This window comes from Embiotoca jacksoni, unplaced genomic scaffold (assembly GCF_022577435.1).
Source record: "Embiotoca jacksoni isolate LCO1_2020_lvr unplaced genomic scaffold, fEmbJac1.0.p SCAF_86, whole genome shotgun sequence".
In the NCBI taxonomy this organism is placed as follows: domain Eukaryota; kingdom Metazoa; phylum Chordata; class Actinopteri; family Embiotocidae; genus Embiotoca; species Embiotoca jacksoni.
This window is the reverse complement of record NW_027185443.1, coordinates 320,590-338,357: the sequence shown is the minus strand read 5'-3', so window position 1 is coordinate 338,357 and position 17,768 is coordinate 320,590. Positions and strand designations below refer to the sequence as shown.

The 17,768-nt window shown below is 43.6% G+C and overlaps 2 protein-coding genes across 2 annotated transcripts; one reads left to right on the top strand and one right to left on the bottom strand.

The window, feature by feature from the left end:
• Positions 1-570: 570 nt before the first annotated feature.
• parpbp (PARP1 binding protein) lies at positions 571-14,311 on the top strand. Its single transcript, XM_069139825.1, has 10 exons — positions 571-720; positions 1,477-1,713; positions 1,841-1,945; positions 3,441-3,611; positions 3,754-3,908; positions 7,387-7,570; positions 7,656-7,837; positions 8,539-8,620; positions 12,746-12,914; positions 13,612-14,311. Exons 1-10 carry the CDS (start codon positions 571-573, stop codon positions 13,926-13,928), a joined length of 1,752 nt encoding a protein of 583 aa, XP_068995926.1. The 3' UTR covers positions 13,929-14,311.
• Positions 14,312-15,052: 741 nt separating this feature from the next.
• On the bottom strand, positions 15,053-17,106 carry pmch (pro-melanin-concentrating hormone). The gene is made up of 3 exons (XM_069139828.1): positions 16,834-17,106; positions 15,358-15,499; positions 15,053-15,268 (listed from the first exon to the last, which is right to left on the bottom strand). The coding sequence occupies exons 1-3, from the start codon at positions 17,065-17,067 to the stop codon at positions 15,219-15,221; spliced, it is 426 nt and encodes a 141-aa protein (XP_068995929.1). The 5' UTR covers positions 17,068-17,106; the 3' UTR covers positions 15,053-15,218.
• Between the last annotated feature and the right edge of the window lie 662 nt (positions 17,107-17,768).

The following is a 17,768-nucleotide window of genomic DNA, read 5'->3' as shown; positions in this document are numbered from 1 at the left end:
CACGATATAAACACATATGATTTAAATGAATTGTTTGAAGAAGTAGATTTAAAAACAGTTCCTAGTAATCTGTCGTGGAGTTGTAACGTTTAATGTATCGCGAGTATAATCTGTTTAATGGACTGCGTCCGCTGCTATCTGCTGCAAGTTGATTGGCCAGCAGGCATAAACGTCACGGGCAATTTAAAATTTCAAAACAGCTGCTTTTTTTTTTTTTGTCGTGGACTTTCTCTGGAGACTGCAACGATACTCGAGGTTTGTAGCCGTGGACGTAATGAACTCGTAATTACATGTAGGCCTGAACTTGCACACAAATACTCTTTAGTGTATTTTAGGAAGAATTTTTTATTTTTTTTATTTATCGTAAGTCACTTTAGCAATTGTTTGTTTGAACCTACACGCCTCAGTAGTACTGTTATAGGTGGCAGTAACCAGATTATTGCAAATATAAAGATACTTTTGTCGAGTTTGTGATCTACTTTCACACTCCTTCTAACTTCTGATGTGTTTTAAACCTGGGAGCCACATTTTAAAAAGAGTATTTTCTGTTTCCTCCTGTTATAGATAATAATGCACTCCTTTGGAGACCGACTCCAGCTCATGGTGAAAACCTTCAGGAGGGAGTGCCACAGGGTTTTCCAGTCTGAGAGGACCACCATTCATGGAGCTGACAGCATGCTGATGGTGCTGCAGCTAGCCATAGCAGAAGTGAATAAACAGGTAACCTTTCATCCCCTTCATTAAAACACTTTCTCTTCAATTTGAATGAAGAAATACTAGTATGTTTTTCCCTGGAGTAAGAATTTGTGGCAACAAATCAATTTATTTATGAACATAAACTGGTTTAAAAGTGCAATTATTATCATGTAAGGAAGGAATTGAAATACACAGGAGTTAATGGCAGAAATCCCAAGCTATCCATCACCTAAAAAAGCAAATATTTTGCCAAAAAGTGAATATTTAAACTACACATAAGGTAAACCAACAACTTCTTGCACTGTGGCTATTCCTAATCTAATTTTTGAATCATATATTCGGTATTTATTTAGTTGTGTGAGACATCTTTTGTATTTTGCAGACAGTTTTAGAGTAGAGTCTGACAACACCTTGCACTCAATTGGTTTAATTTTCCAAAAAAGAGATGTAGACCAGACCAAATGAAATAAAAGAGGAGTAAGACATTGGACATCTGCTCTGATCTGCTGCAGCAGCAGCATTCTTCCTGTAAGTGACCCTAAAAGCCAAACTGCATGAGCCCAGTTCACGTCATCATCCCGGCGCAGTTCAATTGAACCATCAGGCTGACTGTCATCACGTCTATAACTGATGACATTACCACAGATTTCCGGCTGAGACCGCTCATGGCTTATTTTTAAGACTGCGGCAGAAAAGGTCTCTGTGCTTTTGAACTGATTGGTTCCAGGCCGTTAGTAATTACAGCCGCTGCTTCTGCTGTTTTCTCTCTTCCTGTGACAGCGTGGCGGAGAGTTCAAAGTGGCTCTCAGTGATATCCTGATGGCCTGGAAACACTTATTGTTAGACAAACTTCACCTGCCACCTCCTAGCTCCGCACGGCTGGAGAACTATGATCTCATCCGGGAGGCTTACGAGTCCTTCCTGAAAGGTTCCAACACCGTGGACCTGGTCGACGTCCTCTCCACGTACAAACAGCTGAGACTGGTGGACTTGGACCCCGAGGAGCCCGTGAGCCCGGTGAGCAGGAGTTGGTTGAAATCAGCCCGGTGATGTTTGGTTGTAGATGATCAGATTGGCTCCTGAGTTAAACATAAGGCCAATCAATTTATCTCACTGAACATTTTGTTTTATTCCTTTGGCCAAGATCCAGCTGTTTGAGTTCCTATCAGGCAACATGGAGGTCCCAGAGCTACCGGACTCCTCAGTCCCGTCAACACCGTCTAGTAAAGGCAGGCCCTGCAGCTCACAGGTACGACTGCTTTCCTGCATGAATAATAAAAAGGTGCAACTTCTCCCATTAACTCCCATAAGAAATCCCCTATTTCCAATTTGCCCTCTGCCCTCGCATAAAGTTGTTTTAGTAACACGACATGCTTTTCTCCTGCAGGCAATAATCCATGCTTTTACTTTCCCAGTCTTCGGAATACTTAATTTCTGTCTGGAATCCATCCTGCTCTTATTGACAGGAACTCTATATCATATCACTCAGATTTAAGAGTGCAATGTGAATTCAATTACCAAGCAGATGTTTCAGAGCAAAACCGAAATGCGGGGCTGGATGAGAGCTTCTGTAACAGAGTCCCTTTCCTTTTCTCTTCTGTCACCTGCAAATTTATGACTTTTTAGTGAAGGCTTGTCATGGTGATGTAATTATTCAGAGTTTATGTCAGGCTGCTGTTTTTAGTTGGGGTTTTTTACGCCGTCTTTAAAGCTACGAGTTGACGCACACGACCTGCACACATCTCAGGATTACATTTTTACTAAAGTTTAGCGTTTAACTGTGTGGTGAGAAAATTTATATCAAAAACATGTTTGTCGATTAAAGGTCCCATATTGTAAATTTTTCCAGTGTTTTAATGCAGTCTTGAGATCCATAAGAATATATTTTTGTGCTTTTCAGTACCAAAAAAGCATTTCATTTGTCTTAGATATCCTCTCAAGCTTCTCTTTGGAGCTCCACCATCAACAGGCTTTTTTTATGTCTGTGTCTTTGAGGCACAGTGATATCACTGACCCTCTCTTCTGATTGGCTGACTCTTATCTGAGTGACACACACCCAGACCAATCACAGGTTTTCCTCAGTCTTGTCGCTTGCTAGCGCCGCGATGGAAAAAAAAATGCTCGGTGGTTTCTTTCAGATAAAAAGTTGGACTGTGTTGAGGGCAGACATATGACATGAGTGTGAGTTTGTGACACCACAAACTTAAGGAAGTCCAAACGGCACAGTCGCTGAATGCAGGCTGCACGTGTGCATTTCCCCTCGTACCGAGCGCTTTGCTACTTTCACAGTATTTATGTAGCACCTAGACCTGCTTTATAATCCAAAAACAAAATGGAAATCTCAGTTTATACAATATGGGACCTTTAAATATTAAACTTTAGCCAGCATCTGGGTGGCTTAGCTTTGCATGAATTCAAAAATGAATATGTATGTTATGTATTATTTGTTTTATCCATACAAAAACAAAATCAAACAATTTGCTATTCCCTGACTGTATTTTCCTGGAGTCTCCACTTAAAGAGTGAATAACAGATTTTTTTTTTTATCGTTTTCTCGAGGCTGTGGCCTCATGAAATATATTATTCTGACACAATATAAACAAACAGTTCCATCACATAACTATGAGGAAGTTAATACCTGTATTTCTGAAAATGTCCCAAAAATTGTGATCAGCAAGGAGTTTTCTAACCCAAAATGATGATCGTGTACTTTAACAATGTGTTTTTTTGTTTAATATAAATAGGTAAAAGTGGCGATGAGGAGGGTTTTCTGCTCCTATCTGAGTTTGCTTGTGAACTCTAAGAACGACATGGCCTTGGCGCTGACCCTCGACGTCCCGAGTCGCGCTCTCGGACGACAGGCGTTCACCGACATCAAGCACGCGGCACGTAACAGCAACAATTCTCTCTTCTTGGTAAGAAACATCCACACGGATCAGACTTCAGCGCTGATGTGTTCGCACTTTACATCACCAGAAAACCAAAACTATGACTTAAAAGTTGAAACATTTGCGGCTTTTTTTTAAAATAAATTTTTGTTTTACTTGCTCTTTGCAGGCCGTGACATCTTTCGTGAGGACCATCCAGCTCGGAGGGAAGGGCTACGCTCCAGCTGAGTCTGACCCACTGAGGAAACATGTCAAAGGCCTGTCGGACTTTGTCCAGTTTCTCGACAACCTGGAGGAAATACTGGGAGAGATTCCTGACCCAAGGTACACAATGTGACTCAATCCAGGCTTCCACTCGCTCCCTGTCTTACTGCAGGGTTTGAGACGATGCCTCCGATCCTGTGACAGAATTAAGTGTAAATGTTAGCGAGTCGAGCTATAAATTCTTGATTTATTGCAGGTCGGTTCTGAATTTGAGTAAAAATACCAGAATGAGATTCAAATCATTTCATAATTGAGGGTAATATAGACTGTATATAAAAGTGGATGTAGCTTCAGGGTCTGAAAAATAAAGCCGATACAGAAGTGCCTTAAGCTGCAATACCACCGAGTGCCACTAGAGGTTGGCTCCAAAAATCCCCAGGCTCCATAGACTGAAAAATCATTAATTCGCAAATAAGCCTCTAAAATATGTGTTTTTGGGGGGGGGGCGTGTCTGTTGATTGACGGGCCTGTGGTGCAGGCAGGTTATGGCTATCGGGGGGGGCGGGTCGTAGTATTGGCAGGTTTCCAATCAGATCCACCGCCCGCTCCTCCCCAGCTCGTCCAGATATGGTCGCTTCTGGCTCCAAACTAGCAAGATGGCGACGGCCAAAATCAGAACTCTTTGCTTCATAACGGCCATAACTGGTCTGACCTAAAGATACTTTAAACACGTTGGTTAACAACAGCTACCTTCTGTTGGTAACAGTTATTGTTGCTGGAAATTTAAAGCTGCAACATATACTTTTGCTACCATGGTAATGTTGATTTCAGAGTCCAGACTGACCGAGAAGAGCCTTCGTCTATAAACCTGACCCGGACACACACCATCTGTACTCTTAAATCACTGACACGAGGCTTCTAGCACTTAAAGGAACCCTTAGATAAGATTTGAATGAAGCTAGGAAACTTTTATTTGAAATTGAGTTTCAAATAAGAGCAATAAACTGTGAAAATGTATTCAGAATGCAAAATACAACAGTTAACCAGAGTATTCTGACCCATTTCTTATCCTACAGTTGGTGAAAAAAGCTATAGTGAAGGTTGTGGTGTTGGTTCACTGAACACCTGATGTGGTGCGCACATTCAAACACTGGATCCAAAAGCCTCTCAAACCATTTATTTGTTGTAATTGTAGATTAACAGACGACTGGATGGATAAATGGACGTATGAATGGTTGGATGGATGATGTTTTTTTTTCTAGTCATGAAAGGAAGTATCAAAAACCAAAAGGCAAAATAAATACATTAAGTACCAAATCAAATGTCATCACTAACAATCGCTGAAACAGTGAATGAGTAAATTAGAGTAACATTGCTGCACTTACATCAGTAATTTATCCACTAAATTACTTTATAAAAGAGGAAATTAAAAGTCCATTTTCACTCAGGGCTTCTCTCTTTGTTCTGCTGGATCGGAGGGAAAAGAGGCTCTGCAGGCCAAAGGGGCGGGGTTATATAACTTCCTGGGTGTGGCCATCCACATGACACACCCAGGAGAGGCAGCTAGAGGCGGGGACCTCAGGTGAGGTTAGGTATTCTGCTAAAATGTATAAACATTAAAGATACACACACTCTATATAAACATTTTAGCAGTGACGTGAGAGTTGTTAAATTGGAGTAGAAAATCTCCCTTTGGACCTTCGCTCCGATAATTAAAACCTCAGTTTCATCTTTGTTTAACTGTAAAAAATAAATTGTGTGACATCCACAAGTTGATGATGGATGCAGCCGAGAACAGCTGAGACGTGAGGCTGCAGCTCGGCACGAGTGCGTTTTAACATCAATCTAATAGTTTTGGAAATAAATCCAGACACATGTAGTGGTCTCAAATTTGCATATCATAGCAGAGTGGACTATTGGCCTTGGCGGCGGAGGCCTTCGCTCCCCGAGTGCCCTTCTCGTTCCTTTCGGTTTTGCAGTCCATACGTACGTCTTCCACTTCCAGAAAAAATCATCCCGAGCTGATGAGGGGAATATAGAGACTCCAAGAAAAGCTGGAGCATCTGGCAGCGGCTGAAGTCGATTCTTGTGAAACGCTTGATTTATGATTTAGTGAAATTTCCTTTGAATTGCTTCACTTCTTCCTGCTACTTGAGTTCAGGTTAAATCCTGCGTCATTTCTGGTCTGGCGTCGAGTCAGTTCTCGTGAATTCATTTCAGTTGTGGAAGTTTGAACTGGGCTCAGCTGTGCGTGTGTGTGTGTATATATACATACATGTATATATACACACATATATATATATGTATGTATATGAATATATATGTGTATATATATATATATATATATACAGACACCTGTGTGATCATGAAATCCACCTGTCCCGCCGCAGCGTGTTCTGATCGCCCCGTAATGACTCCCATCTAAGCCCCTCGTGATAACGTTTCAGATTGTTAAAGCATGTTCGCCTCCGCAACATCAAAGCCCGTCTCTGTTAAATAACTCGTTCCCTTGTTTGGTCCGCTCACTTTGATGAGCTCTCATCAAACCCCGGGATCAACCCTCCATACCATTACAGATTATTTTGGACGTCGAAGGCATCTGGCAGCACAACAGAAGTGGTTATCAGAAATGATTTAGCCGTTGGGTCGTGTCAGCTTTGAGGTCACGGCCGTTGAAGGCCCCCGCTCGGGTCCGAGCCGCAACAACACATCGCAGTGTGTTTGTGCAGCTCAACTCTCGCTGCTCTCCGGAGGGCTCTCGGTTCACGCGGGCCGATGACAGAGCTCCCGTCTGATGAGACACCGGTGAGCCCGGCCAACACGTGTCTTTCAACAGGCCGGTGCCTTTTTGCGCTCTCGGCGGAGTACTGTATTTCCTCATACAAACACCTTCTGTGGCGAGTTCAGGGCCCCTTGTTTGGCGAACATCTGTTTTCCCAAATGATTCTGTTACTCGCTCACATCAGTGAGCCGGGTTTCGGGGGGGAGGGGAGGGGGGGTTGGACCGCCGCCTCTCCACCTTACTGCGATCCGTCCTCGCACGCTTTGGTGCACTTGACTGTTGCAAACCTACACAAGTGATATTGTTGCTATGATTTTTGGACACGCAGCGGAGGCAAACACGGATGAATATTACCCCCAAAAACTATAAAGAGGAAAAAAAAATCCTGCAGCGTCTGAGCTGCCGGTCGGCCAGTGACGGCGCCCAAGGTGACTTTAACGTGGATTTGTAACATATTTTCTGCTTCATAACTGTTAACGTTGGCGCAGCTGCGTTTCAGTGAAATAAAGCTCAACTGGATGTTAGCGCTGAACCAATTACCCTGAGCCCTTAAAGTCCGTGTCCAATTAATCGAAAGTGAAGCCGCCGTATATCTTTTGAAGACATTCAGACGAAGGCTTTTTCTGGGTTTTCGGTGAGAGTTTTTCACGTTGTCAAATATTGGCTGAACTCTTGAACACGATTAATTCCATCCAGATGAAAACCCCGCCTGCGCGTTCTAGCAGAATAAAGGGTCGACTACCGAAAACGAACGACACGACGCGGCTCTCCGAGAGTCCGTCCGCTGACTGTCTGTCGCCTGTGTTGGATTGTCAGCGCGTGCGGAGGCCGGCTGGTGAGCGCCATCAGGGCCGTCCTGGTGAAGGGACGCAGCGGCGGGGAGGCGGTGTACGCCGCGGCTGACGAGACGACAACGGAGCTGAAGGAGAGAATCTGCCGGCTGCACCGGACCCAGAAACAGACGGCTGCTGGAAACGGGACGGGGGTCAGTCCGGCCAGGGTAATGTAGAACACACACACACACACTCGTACGCTTCATCTCGTCTCGCTGTTCGCCGCTCTGACGTGTCGGTGTTCCCCTCCAGCCGAGAGCGTATGCGGTGAATCACGCCACTGCGTTCGGCGGTCGGGACACGGTGAAGGTGCTGGTGGCGCTGCTGGACGAAGAGGCCCTGAGTCCTCCGGGTCCGAACAAGGCGGACCTGCTGTCCGAGGACCAGCCTGTCCTGAGCGGAGCCGAGGGAGCCTGCGTCCTCACGCTCTTCAGGTCAGCTCAAAGCGCCTTTTGAATTTCAAAATATATTTTCATAATTATATTTCAATTCTAATATTTATACATACCTGAAGTAGTCCAAGGTTAATCAATCGACGGACAAAACAAGAAAATACCAAGACGTCACTGGGAACTTTGGGATGGCAACAAAGGAGTCGTGTGTATAAATTAGGAACTGGACTGGACTACGAATATTCAAAGAGTCGTTAAAATATTTAAAAAAAATTGATGAGTATGTGACTATTGTTCTTCCTTATTTTCCCTGTTTTTAACCGGCGCCTGGTTGTAATGCGCTATTCCCGCCAGAAGGTGGCAGTAATGAGCCTAAAAGCTGTCCGCCAGCCGCCTTTAAACACATAAGTAGATGAACTACCAGACACCGAATAGTCGATTAATAACCAAATAGTTCAGATTGAAATTTCGAATTCGAATCGAATTTTGCATTTTTCGCTTGAAAAGCCCGAGAAGAGCATTCGTCACCGAGTGAGTGTCTTCGTGATAAAGTTACACTAATGGCTGGCCAAGTTCTGCGATTTCCAATTCCATTTCAAATTAAAAGCCTTCGTTTCAAATTAAAAGCCATCCAGCCTTCTCGGCCAGTGTGACCATGGTGACCTTCTAGATTTTAGTTTTTAGTTTATAATTTCCAAACCCCTTTTTTCTCTTTGCCTCTCGTTGTGTTGCACTCTCCGCAGATCCCCCGAAGTGTCTACTGGATGTTCTCCAGAACCTCTGAGGAACCGAGTCCAGAGCCGGCTAGACCTGCTCAAACCCAAGGTAACACGGGGCCCCCTCCGTCCAAGAGCTCCCAAAATCCAAACCATCAGTTACTTCAAATTGAATCAGATGTGCAAACATTGAAAATAATGTCTTTACATCCTGTAATTTCTCCCTGGTATTATATTATTTATTTGCTTAGCCGAAGCTCACATCTTAACTGACTTCCACCGGTGCCGTTTGCACAGCTGTGTTTTAGCTCTCCGCGTTGGTTCTGAGTGTGCCGTCTAAGTCCGTGGCATGAAGTGAATTATTCGTGGGGAGTGGGGGGGGGGGGGGGGTCGAACCATTAACCAACCCTGACGATAAGTCATCCTATTGTCAGGATTTGCTTACAGTGCACGACGTTAACGCGCTGTATGTTTGATATTAATATCTCTTTCCTTCCTTCCGTCCTTCCTTCCTGGCAGCAGCTGTTCTCTCTTTTCTCCGTCATGTTTTCTGGGGTCAGTTCGAAACAAACAAGGACGTTTCCACAATCTTTTTCTGGCGGTTGTTCGTTTTGAGTTCGCACACTTTTAGTGCCTCAGTGTCCTTTTGTTGTCGCAATCTAATATTCAACAGACTTGATTCGACACCTTAACATGGTACTTTCCATTTTACTTGAAGACTCTTCTCCACTACAAAGCAGACGGTGGATTTTTGAGGCGGATATTGATATTTTTTTCTAATTTGTTTATCTGGTTTTAAACCCTGAATATAAATAAACAATGTTGATTCCTTGAGATTTTTTTTCTTTTTAAGAGTTGTGATTAAATTACATCGTATGGTTGCAACTGTTACAATTATTTATTATTATATTTGATTTATTGATTAATTATTTGGTCTTGTTTTGGCCAAACAATCCAAACCTTTAGAATATTCAACTTACTTTAATTTAGGACACAAGACAAAAATAGAAAAGTGTCATATTTGAGAACTTTTTTTTTACTATCAGATTCTTTGGCATCGTTGCTCAACAAAAACTACAAATTTCTACCTGATGATCAAAAGAAAATTAATTGGCAAATGCTTTGACAAACTGATCTGTTAATTGACAAATTTTTGCAGCTTTTTTTTTGTTTGTGAACAAACAACTTGGCAGCGCTCACCGAAGAGCAAACTGCAACGATGACACTGATCAACCTCAAACCTACTTTTGCTTTTCTGTTCTGCAGTTTCTTGTTACTTATTCCTTCAGATTGTTTTCTGTACAACGGGATAAGTATCTGTGTTCATGTCAGCTGAGTGCAGCTCAGAAAAGTCTAACTAGTTTGACATTACAGGGAGCGCGGGCAAGTTTTCCCAGCTGTGAAATGTTCCGCTCGCTACGTCAGTTAGCATCTCCGTCACAATAACTTTAAAGGGGAACTGCGGCTATTTCACAAGTGAAAGTTTGTGCTGCATAATGTGGGAAAACGGGTATAAAATAAAGTCTGAGTGAAATCTCATCGATGTCCTCCGGCGACCAGGTGAAGAAGAAGTGAGAACAACTCTGTAGCTGCTCGAGGTGACATTAGCTGCCACCGATCTGAGGGGCTGAGTTGCATCGTGGGGGATTTGGGCAGCAGGTTTTGACAAAGACTATCTGTGTTCATCCTTTTCTCTTCTTTTTTTTTTTTTTTTTTTTTTAAAAACTGCCAACCTCACAGGAGTTATAAATATCAAGAATATTAATATTGATGTCAAAAAAAAAAAAAAATCCAGGATTGGTCGTGTTGTGATGTAATTTCTTCTAATATTAAAATGTCTTTCTTACTTGAGTAAAGTTTTGACTGCAAGACTAGTAACAGAGTATTTTTGCAGTGTTTTATTACTGCATCTCCTCCACAACATCTGAGTCCCACCCGCCCTCCCCCCGCCATCAAAAAAACAAAACACAAGAGCAGCTTCAGATGGGACCGATCTTCTCACATGAAGCTGATCAGCTGTCTGAACTCCCCCCCCCCTTCCCTCCCCCCGTCCCCCTCGTCCCCCCGTCCCAAACATGTGCGCTCAACACATTTTTCTGTGAAACGGCTCCTTCACTTGATTGCGCGAGCAGATGTCATTTCAGCTCCCCACAATCTGGCTTTCTTCCTGCTTGAGACCAGTAATGGTCCCTGGGCAGCTCACCGCTTCCTGAACTCGGCAAGCGGAAGCTTTCTGCATCAATTTCACTTTGAAGACGCCATATCAGTCACGTAACTCGACTAGCAAGGGAAACTTGAAAGGTTATTGTTTCCTGTTGTCTGCTAAATGACTTTATCCCCGACTCCTCCAGCGGTTTCATCATGCGGCTGACGTCAACTGGCGCACGCGGAGATGGACCGATTTAGTTTCTGCTTCTTGGGACGTTTCCAAATCTTTTTCTCAGCGCCCACGGGCGATCCAAGCTCCGCCGCCGTTGCTCCTCTGTGACATCAGTAACGATTGGTTAAGGAAAAATGTGCACTTGATTTACGCAGTGGTCGGATCCTTCCATGCGTTTTTTTTTGTGTGTGTTTTTATTTCAGCACGATCGTATCGTTCTCCGCCGGTGATAACGGCGACGGTGCACCTGCTCCTCGTTCACACTTCTATCACCTGCGTGTGAGCGCACATGTCAAAACACAGGGCGGTGGAAAAAATGGCTCGCACCTGCTCTTTCTGGGAGCGCTGTGAGGAATGTCTCGGTCAGGTGTCTCCAGCGTGGGGTCAGGCGGGGGGGAGGAGGGAGAGGGGGTTGGTGGTGGGGAGAGTGGGGGGTGGGGGTGGGGTGGGGGGTTATTTCAGGACAGCCATCTTCGGGGGAATGAGGGCCGTCTGACCGCACGGTGCCACGTCGGGCTCCCACCTGTTGTAATTGGATTAGATGTTCTCCGTCGGTCATAGTTTGGCCGTGTTCACTCTTCCGTCCCCCCCCCATTGTTTCAGATATGTTTTATTAGCATGCAACCAGGGCAGCGTACATTTTTAGCTCCATTATTGAAGTGTGCCTCGGTCTCGGGGGTTACTGTTGTTTTAGGTGCTCTTTTAAGAAGTTTCTTTTGAAAAAGCACAAAGGCTTTGATCCCTTTGTGCTTCGCGGACCCACCCAGCTTTGCTCGCTGTATTCTTTTTTCTTTTTCTTTTTTTTTCCTTCCCCAGATTTCTCCTCCCTACTGTGGCCCACTGGCCCGAAGGGTGAAATCCTTGGATTGTGATAATCCCAAGCAGGCGTAGATCAAACAGTGGATGAAAAGCTGTGGATCTGCATGCCCCAGGGCCGCGATCGTGCTCTTCAATATCATTCACTTGGTTATAGCTAACAAGGCCGCTCGGGGAAAAAAAAAAAAAAAAGACTTTTTAATGAGGTGCATGCGCCGCTGTCTTTGACATGTAATGGTGATAAGTCTGAAGAAATTGGTTCCTCCTGTTTAAAGTGGCGTAAAGTTGAACTAATGTATGACTCGTCGACCTTTATTAAATGACATTAAGGCAGCCATCAGGTGGTCTGTAGTTGGTGTAAATTGTCAAAAAGCACAGCAACATATATCAGTTAGGTAAAGACGGGTTGGAAACACTTTTCCTTGACGTTTTGCTCTCCGTCGTCTTCGTCTGTTGTTGAATTTCCCAAGAGTGAGGTTATTTTTTTTGGTTTGAAAACCCCAGAGTATAAGCCAGAGAGTATGCTTTGAGAGCCAGGAATTTTGGCCACCAAGCGTTAAGTCACCGATCAACAACCACGTCATCATTTACATTTTCTGTTTCTGTTGAAATGTCTAGACAGCTATTGGATGGATTACCATGAACATCGGTACATTTATTCCTCGATAATTAATGCAGATTTTTCATGTAGCATCATGGGGTTTTCGGTATTTATGTTTTTTTGAGAAATGTGTTGACTTCTATTGGCTAGATTTCCAAGAAGTCAGGACGAACTTTAATATCTTTGATTCCTAACTTTTGGTCGAGCACCATTACGGAGCAAAACTTCGGTTTGTCCAATAACATGTTTAGAATCAAAGAACAAATTACATTATTCCCATCGACCTCAACTGTACCTTGTGTTTACAGCTACTTGTCAAAGTCAGAGAGTAAGTTTAGAAAGTTATAAAACCACCAGCCAAGAGTGACTGAGACCGATCATCAGCCATGTCGCCGTATCAGCTGGATTAAAGATGTTTTTTTCCTGTTTTATTTCAGAGCAGAGACAGAGTCGTCCGCTCCCAGTTCGCCTGCACGTACAAAGATGAAGAGCTGCCACTCAACCGCGTGCTGGACTTCCCGAGCACCAGCCAGGTCCCGACCTGCGTGCACCCGGCGCCCAAACCCCAAACCGTGCGCGGCTCGGCTGTTGAGGACGCAACGACAGGTACAGACTCGGACTCTTTTTTTCTTTTCTTCTAACGTTTCCGCAACTGAGTACGGAGAAAAGCTCAAAAATATCAACACAAGCTGGAATAGACTTCTGTTAACTCTGAACCGAGGCCCAGGCACACCTTCTCCGCTCCGGCCATGAACCCTCCCCGGTCCCAGTCCTGGGACTGGTACTTACAATCCGCCTTTAAATGAATCCCCAGTCTACAAAACCTGCAAACCCCCACACGTGTAGTAAAAACTCCAAAGAACACACACACACACACACACACACACACACACACACACACACACACACACATACACACACACACACTCACTCACTCACTCACTCACTCACTCTCTCACACACACACACACACACACACACACACACACACACACATACACACACACACACTCACTCACTCACTCACTCACTCACTCACTCACTCTCTCACACACACACACACACACTGTCACACTCACAGACCTTTTGCCCATTTCCCCTTCTGTATTTTGTTCCGTGGGAATTCAGGCTCGGCTCCACCAGCTTTACTTGACAAATGTTGAATTTTAGCTTTTTAGAATAAACACACAGCATGCTTCGACTAGCAGCTAACGTCAGCAATTTCGTCACAACATTTTCCCTTTTTTTTCTTTTTTCTACCGAGTTGTCAGACTTGCTTTTGCTTTGCTTCAATCTCCTGCAGCCGAGCCAACTTATGATTGTCCGAATAAGAGCGAGGTACAGCGGGGGGCGGCGCTCGAGCAAAGAAGTGGAAATGCCCAAAACGGAGGTGGAGGCCCGGGCGGTAGGAAGAAAACTGGCATTCAGATGCAGAGCGAGGGTAACAAGAGGAAGCAGCTGGACCCGGACCAACATGGCAGATCAGAGAATGAGCCTCCGGAGAAGAAACAGCCCACTCGTATGTCAGTCAAAATGCCGGGCAAAAATGTCGGCAAGGCCTCGGGTAAGAAGAAGCTAATAGCCGGGCAGGGAACCCTAACCAGCTTCTTCAGAGTCTAATCATTACTTTCACTGATTAATGGACTTTCCGAGAAAATGTAGTTCACACAAAGCAGCTGAAATCAGAGTTTAATTTCCCCCCTCCGGCAAATCTTTTGCAGCGTGTGAATGGCCCGACGTGTGCGGCTCCTAATGACCATTCTTAGTCCGTTATCCTTTCCACTGTTCTTTAAATGGTTATTTATTTTGGGAATTACACTTTTCTTTTTGCCTTTCTGTCGAGCATTTCTTTTAATTAGCAAATGCCGTGGAAGACACGAAGCAGAAAGAGAACGCTAACCAGGCTTGTCCAGCTATCTGCTCAGCAGCTACAAGTAATGGCAATATATTTAGCTTATGGATCAATTTTGTATAAATTAAACTGGCTAATGTCTTCATGTGTTCATTTTTTGTGTTCATGTTTCAGACTTTGTAAAATACACTGATTTTCTTTTCTGTCAGTAGTCTTTATGCTAATATGCAGAGAGAAACAGCTAACCAGCTGCCGGCAGCAGCTCGATATATATTTTAGTTTTTGTACATATTGCAGCTCAAACACTGAGCTGTATGCAATTTGGAGAGTAGCTGACAGCTTAGCTCACACAGGCGTAAGACACCAGAAGCTGGGCAGGCCGGCTCACCAGTTGCTAGCAATGGCTTCATATTTTGCTCACAGGTCAGTTTTTGTGCAAAAGCCAAGCGAGATTTAATTCGTTAAGATTAAGAACAGTCAAACAGCTGTTTCCTCTTCGTCTTTATGCCATGCTGAGATCATCATTTCGTGTAGGCTATCGGTTCTTTGTAGCGTACAAGGTATCAGTTTTTAAACTCTATGAAGAAGGTGAATAAGTGCTTCCCACAAAAATCCCAACTGTTCAGTTAATTACTTAGTCTACAATGTTTCTGACTAAAATGCACTGATTATCTTGACAAAGTGATTTATTTTCTTAGTTCCATCTTTTGCACATTTACCAGTGTGGAAAATATGGGCGCAGCCTTAATTGATTAATTGGGAGTCCAGATTTGGTCGTTGCACTTTATTACTAATCGTTTTCAAGACATGACAAGACACAAGTGAAAATGTATCACTAGTTGTACTTTTTTTTTTTTTTTTTTTTTTTTTTTTTTACCTTTTTCTAATCTGTAAAATTCCACCATGAAATCAAAAGTCGTTTTTAATAAACTTTTATTTAGTTTTACGGGTTTGCCCGCTCTTGTTTTTCTACATGGAAATGCATTTTCAAGTGTAACACACAAAGAATCTTTTTTCTACAGCACATGATATGGACGGTCAGCAGCACAGGGAAATATTTATACTTCCCAGCAGGGTCGGTACACTCTTCCTACCATACATCGCAGCACTGGAAGGAAGAAAACAATACAGAGCAATAAGTGGATATGCAAATGTTTGAATCATTTTCGGAGAAACGTGGGTTTTCCAGATACATACTGTCGAGGTTGGCGTTTCTGCGATCTATTTTCAAACTGTACTCGGGGTCAGTGTGGCTCAAGCTCCGGTCTCTGGGCAGGGGAAGGCTCCGGGTGACGGCCGGGTTCGGCCCACGAACGCCGTGCCCTTTCAGACTCAAGTCCTGAAAAAAAAAAAAAAAAAGTATTGATCAGCGATCGCAAACTTTAATCCCACACGCACTTCCGTAAATGCAGAATGTGAACTCTGGATGGTCGGGTCGCAGCGACAGCTTTTAAAAGATCATCCGCTCAACTTGCAGCTCAGGTGTTGGATCTGCCTTTTAACAGCTGAGCCAAGCCACAGGAACCCCGAATGGAACAAAATGCGTTCCCTCATTTTTGTTTTTTTGTTTTTACTATCACAGTGGCCCGTTTTTTCCTCCACAGCTCCGGTTCACCCAGATGTCTTTGTTGCCTCCATCACCACAGAGATAACCACTACGTTCATGACACTCGGGAGACGCAGTTGCCAGATAAACTCTGCACACACCGCGGCCAAACGTTTGAGGGGAACACCGATACATCATCATTCTTCCCACTGCGGTTTCAATAAATCTTTATAGGCTTGTGATCATTTGACCTTTTTGGATAATAGTATTTCCCGGTTTTCCAGCGCTGCTGTAAAATATTTTTTTTATAGATGTGTATGAAATATTGACTTAACAATAGACACAAGGATTGTGGCCAAGTGCGAGGGGTCAAGTGTTCAGTCACAGGATGGAGATAATGTGCTCTTTGTAGTTGAAGTTAGCTGAGATTTATAGAAAGAAATCTCATACAATGAATAGTTATGATGCGTGACTGTCGTTGGCAGGAGAGTATAAAGCTGGATGACTGCAGACGGTTTGTTGTAAATTGAGTTTCCTCAAAAAAAAAATCTAAATAGCTGAGGTAGATTTGGATTTAATAATTTTACTTTTAAATCAGCAATGCTTAAAAGGTTGGTTAAATAACAAAAAATAATAATTAAAAAAACGTGATTAAATTAATTAAATACGTGGCCATTTTAAGGAAATTTGTACAATACTAAATATACAACTACTGCAGAAAGCCTTCTTAAAACAAATTCGACAAACGTTGGTGTTTACCACTCGGGTAGAGTCTAATACAGTTGCATGATGGGAAATGTAGGATCCAGCATTGTTTCTGACCTTGACCAACACTGCATTTTTTTTTTTTTTACAATAAATTCTTAAAATCTTGAGAATTCAGCACAGGTTGATTTATCATCAAGCTCAAACTATGGATGAAAATACTCTGTTGAATATGAGACCTCACTGGCAGAAATTTCTCTTATTTTCTGACCAAAAAAAATGGTTCATATGGAAACTGGTCACAATGATATCTATAACCATAATCAAATGGTTTCTTTCCCGATAAATGAAGCTTTTAGTCACAGCTCAGAAACCCTTCGATATGGGTGAACCGAATGAATCGTGAATGATGCGGTACTTACTGAGATGACGATGATTTTAGGGTTCGCATCTTCTTCCAGTACGAGGTTCCTTCGGTACATCTGGTGAATCACATCGGGCTCAGTCAACGGCTCGTCACCCGGTATCAAACCCAGGCCCTCTTGTTCCATTATACCGTCTTCTACTTTGGTCGCAGGCATGGCCACGGTGACCCGGTGGCTGCTCAGCTCGGCGAACAGCACCAGGGTAAACAGGACGGAGTAGACGGACATCATGGTGTCTTCACTGATCTTCTCTCGCCGAACGACTGTTGTGACCGGACTCTCCGCTGGTTTATATATATATGTATCGAGGCAGAGCTTGTTTTTGCTTCCATTTAGGATTTTCGACCGTAAAGAGATCGTCATGTCTCCTGCAGGGATGCATCTATCCTTAAGGCCAAAAGCTTCACAGGAAGTTGAGAGGTCGCAGCGAATGGGCTGTAGTTGCATTCGTGGGAAGAAAAAAAAAAAAAGAAAGGTGAATGGCTTTAATTAGTCTGTTTAGAGATGTGTTGAATTCAAATAATGAAAGAGCATCAACATGGTGTGCTGATACTTTCAACCACATTCGCCAAAGAAGGTCAAGAGGTTTTTTTTTTATGCGAGGTCGCAGGGCAGGAAGTAATTGTGCATCTCTTCTTTAAAAAAAATCCACATGCTGAAATGAGCCCAGCAGGCGATGGGACAGAGACCGACTGCAGCCAAGAAAGACGCCCGCCGAGTGGTCGGAGGGAGTCATTTTCTCTGAGTGGCATCAGCAGCTCGCGGCTCTAACGGACCATCGACTAAAGATCTGTAACACGTATGAATCCTGATGCCTCCGGATATGACTCACTAATGCAGAAAAACAACAAATGAAAATCTGGATTTATTAAGCAAATGTTGCTCAGTTAATTACTCTGGTGTTTTGTTGCTTATTTTGCCGCCTTTAAATG